Source organism: Asterias amurensis, chromosome 7, assembly GCF_032118995.1.
Source record: "Asterias amurensis chromosome 7, ASM3211899v1".
NCBI lineage: Eukaryota > Metazoa > Echinodermata > Asteroidea > Forcipulatida > Asteriidae > Asterias > Asterias amurensis.
Genome location: NC_092654.1, coordinates 9,970,265 through 9,986,393, shown reverse-complemented (window position 1 = coordinate 9,986,393; position 16,129 = coordinate 9,970,265). Strand labels below are relative to the sequence as shown.

General features: G+C 35.6%; 1 protein-coding gene across 5 annotated transcripts in view; it reads right to left on the bottom strand.

Moving 5' to 3' along the window:
- LOC139939427 (band 3 anion transport protein-like) overlaps window positions 1–16,129 on the bottom strand; it is a 115,407-nt gene that overhangs the window by 37,642 nt on the left and 61,636 nt on the right. For 4 of the 5 annotated variants that reach the window (XM_071935324.1, XM_071935328.1, XM_071935325.1 and 1 more), the window contains one exon: window positions 7,377–7,563. In XM_071935324.1, coding sequence (XP_071791425.1) covers window positions 7,377–7,563 — 187 coding nt within the window. Of the gene's footprint in view, window positions 1–7,376; window positions 7,564–14,238; window positions 15,481–16,129 lie in introns of those variants that run through there. The other variant, XM_071935326.1, reaches the window with a different exon arrangement.

Here is a 16,129-nt window from a genome sequence, read left to right as displayed (position 1 = left end):
CTGAAATCATTTACACAATAAAGTTTAGCCCGGCAGTTTATGCATCTACAATAAAACAGTTGATAAATAAATAAGATTGATTTATGGCTAGATAATTGACAAAATGAGTCCTATTAGCCTTGGCAGTGATGAAAGTGAGTCATCATCAGTCAAGGAACCAAGGAAACCAACTTATCAGACCAGATTTATCTTTTTATATTTCACACTCGCTGATGCTGGAGGGCTCTTAAAGGAACACGTTGCCTTGGATCGGACGAGTTGGTCAAAACAAAAGCGTTTGTAACCGTTTTTTATTAAACGCATATGGTTGGAAAGATGTTTTAAAAGTAGAATACAATGAACCACACAAGTTTGCCTCCGAAATTGCGTGGTTTTCCTTCTACTGTGCGAACTAACATGGTCGGCCATTTATGGGAGTCAAAATTTTGACCCCATAAATGGCCGACGTGTTAGTCGACGAGGTAAAAGGAAAACCACGCAATTTCGAGGCATGTTTGTGTGGATCATTGTATTCTACTTTTACAACATCTTTCTACCCATATGCATTTTATAAAAAACGGTTACAAACGCTTTTCAAAGACCAACTCGACCGATCCAAGGCAACGTGTTCCTTTAACGACTTGTTATAATCACAAAAAGTTGCTCTGTTCAAAATACAAAACAATAATCAAGTAAATAACAAAGTTTTTATTTTATTTTATTTTTTATAGGCATATTCTAAAAGGGATTTGGGCTGGCCATATCACATTTAAGAGTCAGTTCAGGTAAATAGTTGACATAGTTGCTCACGGTCAAAAAAATGAATTTTTTTTATACTTTGTGGGTGGAAGGGCCTTGGGGTGCAAGTAAACAAAATTGCATTTTCAATTTTATATATAGCCCGTTGCCATGGTTACGGCTCATTTTAATTTTTTGCCATTTTAGGTCGATTTTTGGGTCTGAAAAACTGGTTTTTAGCTCATATTTACAACTCCACCCCACCAAAATGCAATATTAATTAAAAAAACCTTTTATATCACTACAAAGTATCATCCTTGGCCTTCCTTGAGAAAAAAAATTATTGCTTGAAATATCACCCTTGTGCTATTTTTGCATCATGCATTACAGTATGTTTTTAGAACTTGCAAAATCGACATTTTTACCCTATTTTTGGACCCCAAAATGTCAACTTGCCAGGGGTCTCAGAAAATTTTCCTTTCGTCTGTGATTAGGGCCAACATTGGTCTTTCCATATCTGGTGTCAAAAACTTGGGCAATTGTATCCTGTTGGGCCAGTACTGCCTCAAAACTAGACTTTTTTCCCCAAAACATGAAAAATGCCTTTTTAAGGGTCTTTTCACATAATATCGACATACATGTCCATGGTAAAAGAAAAGGAATATTTTTCCTATACTTTGTGGATGGTAGGGACTTGGGGTGCAAATAAACAACATTAACATTTCAAATCATAATATAACACGTTGCCATGGTAACCGTTCATTTGTGTTTAGGCCACTTTGGGCCGATATTGGGGGAATGAAAAACTGTTTTCTTAAGTTAATATTTACAACTCCTCCCCACCAAAAAACAAAATTATTTCATAAAACCTTTTACATCACTACAAAGTATCATCCTTGGCTTTACTTGAGACAAAAAAATATTGCTATAAATTTCACCCTTGTGCTATTTTAAGAACGTGCATTACAGTATGTTTTTAGAACTTGCAAAATCAACATTTTTACCATATTTTTTGCCCTCAAAATTCCATTTTTTCAGGGGTCTCAGAAGATTTTCCTTTCGGTTTTGATCAGGGCCATAATTTGTCTTTTTATTTCTGGTAAGAAAAACTCGGGCAATTGTATCCTGATGTAACAGAACTGTCTCAAAAATAGACCCTTTTCCCCGAAAACATAGAGAAATGCATTTTGAAATATTTGCTTCATTTTGAATTTATAACATGAAGAAGTTAGCTATAATTCCATCAATCTGGCAGCTTTTATAAGCACTTTGTAGGTTTAGTGCATTACCAAACATTGATCAGGACTTGTTGATGACCTAAATCTTATAATTTGCCCCACCCCGGCCCTGGTCCAATCATATTTTTTGACATTGCATAAAATAAAATAACAGTTTTGTGAACAGCGCCTCTTTTTTGAAAGTCACATTTTTTAATTCCCCTTGCACATCAAGAAAGTTTGTACTGTCTTTAATGTTTTATTGGTTCTCGGAATATTTCCCTTTTTGTTTTGATGGGCTATCATTATGGTTTGCATGTCTACTGGGGAGAAACACTTTGGTTTATTGTATCCTGTTGTGACACTTCTGCCTCAAAAATGGTAATTTTTCCAAAAACAATAAAAATGCATTTTGAAGTTATCCCTTAGTTTGAATTGATAAAAAACAAAAACGAGCATGCTTGTTAAAAGAATATGGCACTGTTTCCATGCTCTTTAAGCCACTGAGTTCTTGTTTTGTCATAACTACTTTACCTAGTTGTACAGGTATGATTCACATTGCAAGAAGAGAAGTAGTGCGATGAGCAATCTTTACTGTTCTTGTCTTTACATGGCCTTATAACAGTCTTCTTGGTCCCCTGCCCGCTACCAAACTAAACATTATCATCCTAATCAGAACAAAGAGGCTCTAAAAGTGAGCAAGTACTGTATCCAAAGTATCTAACCATTTAGCCGCTGTACCACCCGGCCGCATTATAGCGATACACTGTATGCGGTACGAGGAAACCTCGCTAGCTTGTGTTTGTAGAAAAAAAGGAACATCAAAAGAAAACTCGATAGTCATTAGTAGGTCTACGCATTTGTTAATATATCTAGTTGTTATAGATCGTTGTTAATTCTCCCTTCACAGTTGACTTGTCAAAGCTAATGATGATGAAATAATTTAGCTCTTACGAAAAATAAAACGCTCATTAGTAAACAGGAAACTGTTCATCATTTATGATATAGTCAAAAATTAACGCCTTCGCATTTAATCAGTATGAGCATTGAGCCAGAAAAAAGCCTTGAAAAACTATTGTGTTCATTTTATCCGTGCACAAAAATATTCGCCATAAAAATTACCGTAGCCGTTTAACGAGAGGCATTTATTGTTCCCATGAGAACTTTTATACAAATATTACCGAAAGGGTAAAAAATTGTGCATACACATTAACCATGGCTATCTTTTAAAATTTGAACTATGATTCCAGTAATTTACTGCAAGACTCTTGAGAAATTAGATTTCAGCAAACTCGGGCGGTGCAGGGACTAAAGGGCTAAATGGCCATTCACCTGCTTTGGCCTTCTGTAAGCAGTTCCCCCATCTATGGTGGGGTTCCTTTCAATTGTACTGTTGCAAACAATAAAAGAGTGGGTTTATTTAACGTGATAAACAATTCAATGTTTTTTGTTGATTGTTCTCAGAGACATATATAATTATGAATTAGTAAGATAGTGAATGGAAAAAATATCAAACTAGCCTGAATAGACTTTTGTCACTGCAAATGCATCTTACTTATTTATGTTCAGCAGGTGCAAGTTTTTACAACTTCTTTCAATGTTGTTTCATTAAAGGAACACGTTGCCTTGGATCGGTCGAGTTGGTATTTGAAAAGCGTTTGTAAACGTTTATTAAACAAAGCATATGATTAGAAAGATATTTTAAAAGTAGAATATAATGATCCACACAAGTATCACTCAAAAACATCTTTCTAACCATGCATTTTAAAACAAACCGTTACAAACGCATTTCAAAGACCAACTTAACCGATCCCAGGCAACGTGTTCCTTTTAAATAATCTCTTACGCTCATCTTGCAAATCGTTAGTATCATTGTTTTTAATAAGATCTTGGCAAACTTTTCCAACACTTTTAAGCGGGCTTTTTAATTTCCCACGTTTGTGTTGGACATGATTGGATGCTCCAAACCATCTGCCGCAAGCACAGAAACTACATTGTTTATGATCTCTATCTCTAAGAAAAGTTTTACATTTGGTAGCAGGCAGGGACCAAGGAGAGTAGGCCCTGTATTAAAGACAACTTGTAAAGAATGCTCATCGCACTCTACTTGCAATGGGAATCATACCTGTACAATAGGTAAAGTAGCCAAATCAAGAACTCTCAGTGGCAAAGCATTGGTTATGGTTTGGTTGGATACCATTATGTTTAAATAAAAACTTTGTATTCATTACTCAAAGGGCATGGAAACAGAGCCAGATTTTTAACAAGCATGCATTGTTTTTGGAAAAAATTACTATACTTAAGGCATGATCAGTCACAACAGGATACAATAAACACAGTGTTTCTACCCAGAAGACATGAAAACACCAATAACAACCGAACACTTTCACAAAAAGAGGCGCTATTCACAAAACATTGTTTTATGCAATGTCAAGAAATATGATTGGGGCTGGGCCGGGCAAATTGTAAAATTAAGGTCATCAACAGTTCCTGATCAATGTTGGGTAATCCACTAGTGCTAAGGAAAAGCTGCAAGATTGATAGAATTATTACTTTTTAATGTTAGAAATTCAATATGAAGAAGAAACAATTCAAAATGCATTTTTCTGTTTGAGGAAAAAAGTCTATTTTGGAGACAGTACTGTTAACATCAGGATACACTTGCTCAGGGAAGTTTTCTGAGACCCCTGGCAAGTTGACATTTTGGGGTCCAAAAATAGGGTAAAAATGTTGATTTTGCAAGTTCTAAAAACATACTGTAATGCATATTGCAAAAATAGCACAAGGGTGTCATTTAAAGCAATAATTTTTTATCTCAAGGAAGGCCAAGGATGATACTTTGTAGTGATATAAAAGGTTTTTTGAAATAATGTTGCATTTTGGTTGGGTGGAGTTGTAAATATGAGCTAAAAACCAGTTTTTCAGACCCCAAAAATCGGCCTAAAATGGCCAAAAAACAAAATGAGCCGTAACCATGGCAACGGGCTATATATAGAATTGAAAATGCAATTTTGTTTACTTGCACCCCAAGGCCCTTCCACCAACAAAGTAAAAAAAAAAAATTCATTTTTTGACCGTGAGCAAGTATGTCAACTAACTACCTGAACTGACTCTTAAAAGCATTTTGAATTGTCTAGTTACCTGATACTGGTAAGCAAACTCAATGATAATGGCCTCCAATATGCATCAGGGACAAAACTCTCATCACTGAGTGATAGAAATGTCATCATTCATGTAGGCCTCATTGTTTTCATGCCATTAATATTCCCTCCGGGCAAATAGACATTCAGTATACATCATCAGAGAACTGCAATTCTATTTGCCCAGATAGAAATGTTGGGACCCCAAATGGTCAACATAGGAGGAAGATTGGTCGCCTGCAGGGTGTTGATCAAGAAAATATAACTGCCGCGCTAAATGGGCCATTAGACAGAGAACACTGAGCATGGTCTTGAATGACAGTGCCCCTAGCAGTGAGTAACATCGCCACAATAGGAGAATGCACTAGGGGACTATCTACAATTACACCAGTCTTTGTGGCACACATTAGACAAATTTATACACTCGGTTTTTACATACTGTTAATTGACTTTCCACGAAGTCTGTGTGAGATCAGACGTGACTACACAACGCATATGAAAGATGACCTATTTTGATGGTAGTTAGGGCAAGAAACTTCTAGAGGAAACATATGCTGGCAATTTTAACTGGTTTTAGCGTGAGTAAACATCGAATGTTTACTCATGGCATTATTTCATGTTTTTCGTAAAGAGTTAAAACAATATTTGTTCAGAAACTTTTGATGACACTTCTTGCCGACATTCAAGGGGATAAAGATGTATGATTCCTGTACACATATTGCGGCTCATGGCCAGAGTTTCAAATTTCAAGTTTCAAACATCAGGTTTATTGGACTGAGTATTCAAGAAGTTTGAGGAAAAATACAAACAACATGTTAGTGGCTTTTACTAAAAACCATTGAGTTTTGAAAATTAATAACTCAAACTGACAGGCTGCATGACAGAAATATTATTTCATGTTGTCCTTGGTTCAGGTTTAGGAGACATTTATCAAACCTGAATGTATAGCTGCTGTGAATCAAAATAAATATTGACAAAGAGAAGTTTAGTCTACACATTACTAAATTCAAAGAAATGGATTAAGTTGTTCTTATCAACAAATAAAGCCTAGTAGATAACTGATAATTGTCAAGTTATTCAGACAAAGCCGATTAACCTATTAAAGACACTTTGTTTATGTCTGTCATGACCAAAGACATTTAAATTAATTCAGCAAGAACCTTTTCTTTTTTTCTGTGGGTGGAGGCAGGAGAAGCAAACGGCTGCAAAAACCCAAATTCCAATTTTTTGATATAATTTATAATGGTTAAGCATTATGAGCAAATTTCTAGTTTTATAAATAGGAATCACCTTTTCCAAACTTATTACGTTTGTTATACTTTATTCTAATCCTTTGTATTACGTGTTAATTGTTGACTGCTTTAATATTATTGTTGTACAGCATTGTGGAAGTTTTTCTGTGTAAGAAAATGCTATATAAATGATTATTAGTGTAGTAGTATTGTTTCAAAACCTGCTACATCATTGGTTCTTGAGGCAAACATTGGAAAGTTACCATGAAACATAGATCAAGTACAATATGATGGTACATGTATCAATCTCCATTAAAACTAATGGAAGTCCCACTTACTTTAGTGTATGAAAAGAACCCCACATTCATAAGCTACATTTCAACTCAGGTTACATTAAAAGCTGGGAAGCAAATGTAACAGATACGGTTACAAAACAACAAGTATCAATGATTCATATCATCAAGATTCAAAAGGCAGTTTTCATATTCTGTACCAGTTGATTCTCTCTTAATGTAAATGAGTGAACATTTCACTCTCTTGTCTGAGTGGTGTCAGTTTCGCTCTTTCCCTCTCCATCGCCAGCATGCAAAACATGCTGACAAACATGGTAAAAAAACAACAGTCGGCTACTACTCGATTTAGAGTGAAGTTTGTTCAAATTTCACTAAAAAAGAGTGACATAGATTGACTTTCACTCTGGTTTGGGTCATAACAGTTTCCCTGTTGCACAACGAAATCATCAACATCAAACATATTGTCGACTGGTTCTTTGCAAGAGTGGTACGGCGGACAAAACAAGTGTTTTTTTTTTTTTTCTTCTCTCTTTTACAAAAAGAAAGTAGCAGCTGTTCCTTTAATCAGAATGGAACAGAACAGAGGTACATGGTAACCATAAGATTAACTATTATTTCAAATCCTTAATTACTTTGAAGTAATCAAACCACAATGATTGATACTTTTGAAAGCTGTACTGTATTCTAACCAAGTAAGTTTGTATTGCCATAAATTTTAAGAGTGATAACCAAAGGTGTACCTTCCCTTTATATACATGAAAATGGAAGGCAACTTACTATGGAAGTCATTTTCACTGAAGCGTCGATTATACCGGCTGGTAGCCTCAGCATCAAACTCAACTTGGCCGTACAGCTGCTGCACAAACTGCTGCCTTTGGGGAACCTCTCCCAGTAATTTCTCTATCTCATCATGGTCTACCTTGGGCTTCGGAGGTAACTTATCACCAATCAGGATGACAGGGTCCTGAGTGAAACAAAACAATTTGAACGAAATATGATAATTAGATAAGACGAGTTTAAAGATTGAAAAAGCAGGCATAGTAGTAGCTTTAAGATATTAAAAAGAAAAGCTGTTGCAAACTGCTTACCAACTAAATGAATTGTAGTAAATATGCAAAAAGTGATAGTGGCCAGCCTGGATAACAAGGTTAAAGCCATTGACACTTTTTGTAGGTAATTGAGAAACAGTTCTTGGAAGAACCATTTAATCAATAAGTCACAAAGTACCACAAAGTATTGTACTGCAACTTATTAATAACAAAATAATACAATCTATTCAGTACATGTTCTACACAACAATGAAAGAGCTACCGGGTATACACTTTTTAAAACCTTTAAAACTCCAAAGGAAATTGAGGGGAGGGGGGGGGGGGGGGCTTAATGTGCAGGCACCCAACCAACTGAGCTACATAGCCCTAATGTTAACGGTCTCCCTATTTTATCAGTACCTTTTTTTTTTCAGAAAGGCATTCAGAAACCGTTTAATCTGTAACTGCCATTATAGGCAGAGATCAAATCAGTTAGAATGTAATAAAACAAAGTTTATAAAAGCATTTCTGACCTCTAGGTAGCCTATATGAAAGAGGTTTAAAAAGATAGTTTACGCTTTCCCTGTGACTAAAAATAGTAGTATGACGTATGAAGGTAAGAATTGAAAATTAAAAAAATGTACATATTGACCCAATTCATCTGGGCCCAATTTCAGGGCTCTGCTTACTGTAAGCACAGAATCTGCATTTACAGAAGCAAGGAATTAGGTGCAAACAGCAAGCATAGTTCACAGGTTAGCGGCAAATTTTGGCTTTTGCGCATGCGTACTCCACGTTACTAGACACTCTAGCATACAAGGCTAGCGCAGAAATTCAGTGATCGGAATCGTGATCGTCAGCTCAGAATTAGGCGGTTAGCAGAGCCATGAAATTGGGCCCAAACGTCATCATCAGAATAATCTTAGATCCTCGTTTGTCACTATGCGTTTTTCAGTGAAGTGCGTATTTTAGGCGACACGGCATTTACATCACCAAAATGGTGGGTGTGCCACAGTCACCGCGTTTGACGTGCATGCAAGGGGTCAATACACTGATCGTATACCTAAGGGATTATTGGTACTCCTCAGGGTAAGTACACCTATTGAACAGAGATAATAATGAGGTAAAGCGCCTTGATCATATTAACCCAGTAATAGGCTGTCAGGTTCAGAGTTAGAGTTTTATTCCAGCTGTTGGCAGACTGCACCCTTTGGATCGTCCCCTATTAAGACCCAGCCAAATGGAATAAAGCCAACAACAAACCAGCGATGACAGATGTGATTGTGATGACATGAAACCAGATACTTATGCATGAGTGTATTAGTATTAAATCAAAAATCTACTTTTTTATCATATCTCGCTTACACCAACACTCGGGAAAAAAAGTAGATTTGTCGTTCTAGATATAGAAGTACATGTAACATTGCAGTAGATATACAACTGAATGATGTTATGCGGTTAATGTAAATAGCAAATTCATTCAGCAGTCTGTTGTGATCAAGAGTTATTGATCAGTTGGCGCAAAGAGCATGGTTGGTGCATTTCCAAAATTTCCCTTGGGCAAATCATTGAATGCTGATTACTGTTTTTTGCAACATGTAGTCTGTGGGTAGGGCTATGGTCCTAAAAACCAACCACTCCAGCAACAGGTCTTGCTGAAGGGTGATATGTAAAGCTCAAACATAATGAAAGGGAACATGATTACAAAAGCAATATGATTCATCTTGTGATGAATCAATACTGCCATAGTGATTTATATTGACAGATTGTTCTTTGCTAAGCAGAGAAAATTTATTCTCAGTTAAGATTAATTTTAGCTCTATCGGAGCCTAGGGCTAAAATCAAGGCCCAATTTTAAAAAGCTGCTTAGAAAAATTATGGTATTTTGGCTGGTAACCTTATTCTGGTAAGCAGAACTTTGTTACGCTAAGCTCCTGTCCAATTTCATAGAGCTGCTTAAGCAGAAAATAATACAACTCACTGCTTAGCAATAATGAGCAGTGTGCCATCATTCTTGATGTGACGTGGTATTTTGGCTGTTAACCTTATTCTAGTAAGCATAATGTTTTTGTGCTAAGCTCCAATTTGTGCAAGAGGGACATTTGAAATAAATTACAACCAGTTAGCCTATATAAAACTTGGCAAATTTCTGTTATTAAAGTACAGCACACTCTCAAAGTCTAAACAGCTTTCATAAGCTTACAATGTCAAGTGAAACGATCAAACCCTAATTGGTTTTGTCATTCCCTTCCTGAAGACCACAGCCATATGCACATCACTAGCTTCCAGCAGTAACATAAAACACTTGTTCATGCTTGCTTTCAAAACAAATATGATGATGCTTGTACTTAACTTCTACTAGAACCGCACCTTTTATAGGTTTACAGGAAAGTGTGCCTATCAAATGATGTACTATTATTATCATTTTGTCAAAACAACTATTACCCAGCAGTAGATTTATGTTATACAAGAGTAAATTCAACAGAAACTGGCCTTTGATTTTTCTTCCTGTTAAGCCTCACTGTCCCCAAAAACCTCCTTCAAATCCAGCACTTTAAATATTTATTTGGCTTCAATTGATAAAGAAGTTAATATTGAAGAAACACTTTCAAAAAATAATGGATGTGCACGTTTTTATAAGTATATTAAGTCACAAATTATGGTTAAACCCACAATCCTCATTTTAAACTACCACCTGAAAATAAAACGAAAAAAAAACACACATAAAAAAAACAGTCTCTCCAAGACCAAGAGTCTAGCGCATTTCTGTGAGTGATTAGATTTCAAATCCCATAAATCAGATAATCTCTTGATTTCTTACACAGCTGATACAGACCACGGGTCACTGGACTTGTGGTCTTGTTTTGGACAATCTATTGAGCCCCTAGTATTTCTAAATTGTAACACTGAACAACGAGAGCTGTTAGAATAATTACATATTGCTGACAGGCACCGATGCATGAAATTAATTACTCTGAAATTGAATACATTTTGAAGGTCTAATAATAAAATACTAGTAATAACATTACCATAATTTAATCTATACTATATATGCAAATGCAAAAATACGTTTTAAAGAGAGCAGCAGTTATCTAAACACAAAAGTTTTGCACAGAAATTGCACCCCAAAAAAGGGAATAATCCAAATTAAAAAGAATATTGTATAATTCTTTGCAACTAGTGAGAACATGGAATTAGCTGTTGCAAACTGTTTGGTTAACCAACTAAAAGGACCTATTTTATAAATACAAAAAAGAGGTAATGGCCTGACATGTTTTTCCTAGAAGCAGAGTCATTCAGGCCATTAACTCATTGCAATTAGTGTCCATAGAAAATTCTTCGGCAAAAAAACAAGTATATGTGATCGTCATTCTGCACAAAATAAAAGTCTTTCTTGAACGAGAAAGACCCTGCTAGGGTCAAAACATCAGGCCATTCACCCATTGCAATTAGTATAACAAAATTCTAGGAAGAAAACAAATACTTGTGATCGTCATATTGCCCAAATATTTTCCAAGGAAAGCTAGATCAAACCAACCACAAACTGACAGTTCTGTTTCAGTGTGACATAATTCCTCTGTAAGCCAAGACTATTTGATATACAAATTTGCTCCAGGGATTACCACTTGAGTTACGGTAGTTTTCCTTGGAGGATTTATGTAAGAAAAAACTCATCCTCTTCCTGCGTCTACATAATTATTTTGACCGTTTTCTTGAAGAGGCAATTTAGCCTCTGCATACAAACCTTCACGTTTGGAGAAAACAGGGTTTAAAGTTAAAACTATTAATTTTTTTAAATCATTGTTATGGACACTGTTTACCCTTTTATAGTTGATATTTTACCAAACATGAAAGTGGAGATCCTAAATCATGCAAATTTGTTTTTTAAATAGACATAGCAATTTAAGTTATTGAGTAATTAACAGTTAAACACAAGTGTATTTTTATGAAAACTGTGCAACCCAGGTCTGTGTGCAGCTGTCACGTACAAACCAATGCGTAAACAAGGGTTCCTGTATGTAAAAACTTATAATTATCTCGGTCACACAAATTGTCCTTTCGTGAACACGTATACCCAGAGTATTCATTGTTTGGCATCATCTGTCAGTATTATGTACTTGGATGGAAAAAAAAAGGAAATCAAAATGTGGCTGTTCCGTGAAAAGGCAAAATTTGGTAAAACTGTCTTGTGCTATGAGTTATACAAAACTGTAACCTTTTATCACTTGAAACTTTTATGTCAATTACAAACATATATAAACATATATAACATCAGAAATGTGTAAAATCACTGATTTGCCAAATATACGATTATTTTTTTTGAAGAATTATGAAAACGATGATATGTCTACAAAAATTTACATTTTTGTATGATCAGTTTTTGTTTTATGGAATTACTTCTTACGATGAAATGAGTGAGTTTTTGAAGAAATAAACTCAAATGCAACTTCGGAGCCAGAACTACAGGCAGTGGTAGCGTGCTGTAATAATAATACTAAAAGGATAACTATTTGACTTACTGTATGTCATTGTTTCAACTTTACCGATTTCCTATTCAAGTATATACTCTTTAAACATAGACTTTAATTCACACCTAGTCCCATGGTCTGGCTGGGGGGGGGGGAGTGTTCCTAGCTCTATGGTAGTATGTAGCACCAGAGCAGCCAAGGCAGTGACAGTCAATGAGTCACACTTTTCCTAGATCAATAGTTAAAGGGAAGGTGTAACAAGTTTTCAAAATTGCAACAACGAAAAAGTTAAAGGCCTGATGTTTGGACAACCTAACACACACAAACAGGTGTGTAATTGTTCAACAGATGCAGCCAAATGGAAATACATGAAACAGAGAGGCTGAAGTCAATACAGGTAAAGCAATAGTTAACAATGAAATAAGGTGGCAATGGGGGGGGGGGTTGGATGGAAGGGGCTGGTTTGACCAAAAGAGGATGGACATTCAAATATGGCAAACATTTTTTCACTCCAATATTTAAAGACTTCAGGTCTGAAGCTTTTTATTGTGCATCTGAATGCACACAAATTTGTGCGACAAGGGTGTTTTTTTCTTTCATTATCCTCTTGCAACTTTGATTACACATTGAGTCCAAATTTTCACAGGTTTGTTATTTTGATGCCAGCACTGTTTGATGCAAATGCTGGGATACATCAAGCGAGAATACTGGTCTTTGACATACCAAAGGTGTCCAGTGCCTTTTAATTTTGAGGAACACTTGGATCTTTACATGATGGGGCAATATTGGGTTTTTGAGAAAACACTTTTTGAATGAGCTCACTTTTATTTCTAACATGTGGATATGTATTGACTGAATGCCTATAATTTCTGAATCTAAAACATGTTGTTGAAAAATATGTTCTTAGCAAAAAGTACATTTATCTGTTTAAAAAAAAAAGAAGAAAAAAAAAGTGTTCAATGTTATAAATTTGATGAAAGTTGAACTCTTAACAATTAGTTTTATTTGCATAAATAGGATGTTTAGTGTTGGTATTAATTTCTACATTCAGTGAGCCTTGGTAATAAATGATTTGTCAATTTTTAAATCAAAAAAAGGTTTGCAGTTCTGGGAAATAGTTTTGGGCAGCTCTGAATAGAACTGGTGGGCGTCAAAACAACCATTGTGGTTATTTAAAAAACAGATCATCAAAATATTTTTAAATACTAATTTCTATTATTAAATGACACCTTAAACAACGGCATGTACAGTAAGACCTTGGGCCTGAGTCTATGCAGTCATAACAGGAATTGAAGGTTATTACAATCATATACATAATAAAATACAGCTTTGACATTAACCACATAAGCTTGCGGTCACTCAAAATTAAAAATTAACATCACAAAATATGTTTTACTTTGGTGTATGTCATAGAAATAGAACCCGGAGAACGCTGAGCTCGACCACCCTCTGTGTCGTCTGTGGACGCGGCGTATCAATACCGCGCAATACACGCGTATGGCAAAATTATCATCGTGTGACACGCGCGTATGGCAAAATGGCAAGATGTCAGCGCACATAGACCATTTCTAGTGTTTTCATTGGTCAATGATGATGTCATTGTATGGCAAAATTGTATGGCAAAATGGCATGTGCGCGTCCATAAAAATGGTCTCACAACGTATCCGCACGCACAATGAGACACTCGGCGTTCTCCGGGTTCTATTTCTATGGTGTATGTACATGTATAATAAGGCTATTCTATGTGCATGGTGCTGACCTTAGAAATGCATAATAAAGTAAAATGCTTAATAAAGTATACCGTATAAATTTATGCAAAAATAGTTAATGGCCTGACGTTTTGACCCTAGCAGAGTCTTTCTAATTGAAGGCTAAATGACAACACAACAAACATGAACAGGTAACTAAGTGAAACATAAGCAGTGAAGTGGAAATACATGTGCATGAATTGAGTGAGAGAGAGAGAGAAAGTCTTTAAAGATTTTTTAAATTAAATTTACTAAATTAAATTGCCAAAATGCAGCATTTGCTACAACTGCTACCAAGTCTTGAAAAAATGTTGGAAAAAAGAGTTGAAAATTTGTACTGAGATATTACAAATTTATTGAGTATAGGACCTACAGGCCTTTGTTTATTCCTTACCTCAAACTGGACAGAGTTTCTGGTGCTCATGGTATTAAGCAACCACTAGTTGGAATATGAAACATGCAGATCCATGATCATCAATAGTCCAGACACTTGACAATGTTAGATGGTTACCATCAGTTATAAGGTTTGTCCTTACACAAGCTTTCCTTTCACATTCCTTCTATGTCCCCTTAGCAGGGTAAGTAAAATAGGGTATTCCAGAAATCTACGTAGACTGGAAGAGCTTCAAAAGTTTCACAAAGCAATTTGAGTAGTCATGGTTTTACTTCCAAATTATCTGATGCTCAACCTATTCAAATCACCTTAATGAAATGGATTCACTTCTTCTTGTCTTATTTTTCCTGGCAATTCGTAACCACTGGACACAACTTCTTAAAAGGCCTTGTTTCAGTACAGCTATAATGTTGACTCAATGTTCAGCGATCCAGGTTTTCACGAAGGCACGGGTGCAAACACCTGAAGTGAAAGGACCCTTTCTCTGTCAGAGATAATGGTAAAAGCAGTTCCACCAGAATCTAAATGCAAGCCTTACTTTAAAAAACACCAATGGGTTGATATAGGCAGTCTTGTCAGCTTGTTGATTCCTTATCAACACCAAGAACACAGTTTTCTGATCGACACTTTAAACTGTGAACGGGAATTGTTTGTCGGTAAACAATACTTCCATAGAGACAATGACGATCCAATGACACAGACATTGAAGCACTCGCCCAACTTCAACTGGCACCACTATATGCACATGTTGATTGATAGACGCGCTTGCAAAGATGCAAATTCAAAATGTGTGTAATAATCCTGCGGAACCGCAGCACTGCAGTAATTAATTAAAGTTTTGACATCACAGCTCATCCATATCGTCATAAATCCGTCCTAATTAGAATGACGACCAGCAGAATTCACAACCATCTGTAAGCTGTCGCCTATTGGAATTCTTTTTACAACAGCATCCAAGTTGGTAGCATCCAGGTCGAGTACCGCTATGTAACTAACCTTTAACCAAACTGTTATCTTAAAGTTGTCGTCATATATAAGATTAATCCATGATGTCTGCACTCTGCAGTTCATAGTCCATGTGGAAAGTGTAACAGCTTTGTCTGATGTAATCATTTTGTCCAAAAAAAAGGATTGAAATTTAAATTAATGCCATATTTTGTAGAAGACACATATTAATTTTGTTAACAGGCTGCTTTCACCATTCCAAGGCCTCAATGCAATCTGTGGATCATCACTTGATCAATTTGTTTGAGTTCTGTGGCTACTGAAGTCAACTTACAAAACTATAGGCTATGCTTACCCTTTGGTCTTGTTTTTAAGTATAAAGTCCAAATGTTAACAATTTATTACCTAACATGTATGTATCTTGTTTATCTGTAGTCTCTAATAGTCTCTTATCGAGGAAAATACAATTTTGATTTGTATTTTTCTTAAAGCAGGCCTTAAAATTAATACTGGACACACAAGCCAAGGAAAAGTGATTTCAGCTGAATGCTATTAAACTTGCACCGCAGTCTTGTGTTTTTCAATTGAGTTATTACTACCGGTAATACTTCACTGTGGAATATCTTTAAAACAAAAAATAATATCCAATGTTTAATGTAATTCTAATAAATATCTTTTAATTCTGTTGAGTATTGAAACATTTAAAAGCCAATATCAAATAAAAACAGTTTGTAGTTATATTTGTAAGATGTTTTTTTTTTTCTCATTTTGATTCTGGTCCAGTAAATGTTTTGAGGTACAAGCCCTGGCGACTTGTGGGTTTCCCCATAAGTAATATTTTATAATATCCTTTTTCATCAAGTGTTTCCTTGAACCATTATTAATTTAGTGTTGTAATTGCTAATTTCCCGTTCAGCTCTATTTGAACAGGGGATGACTCTTCACT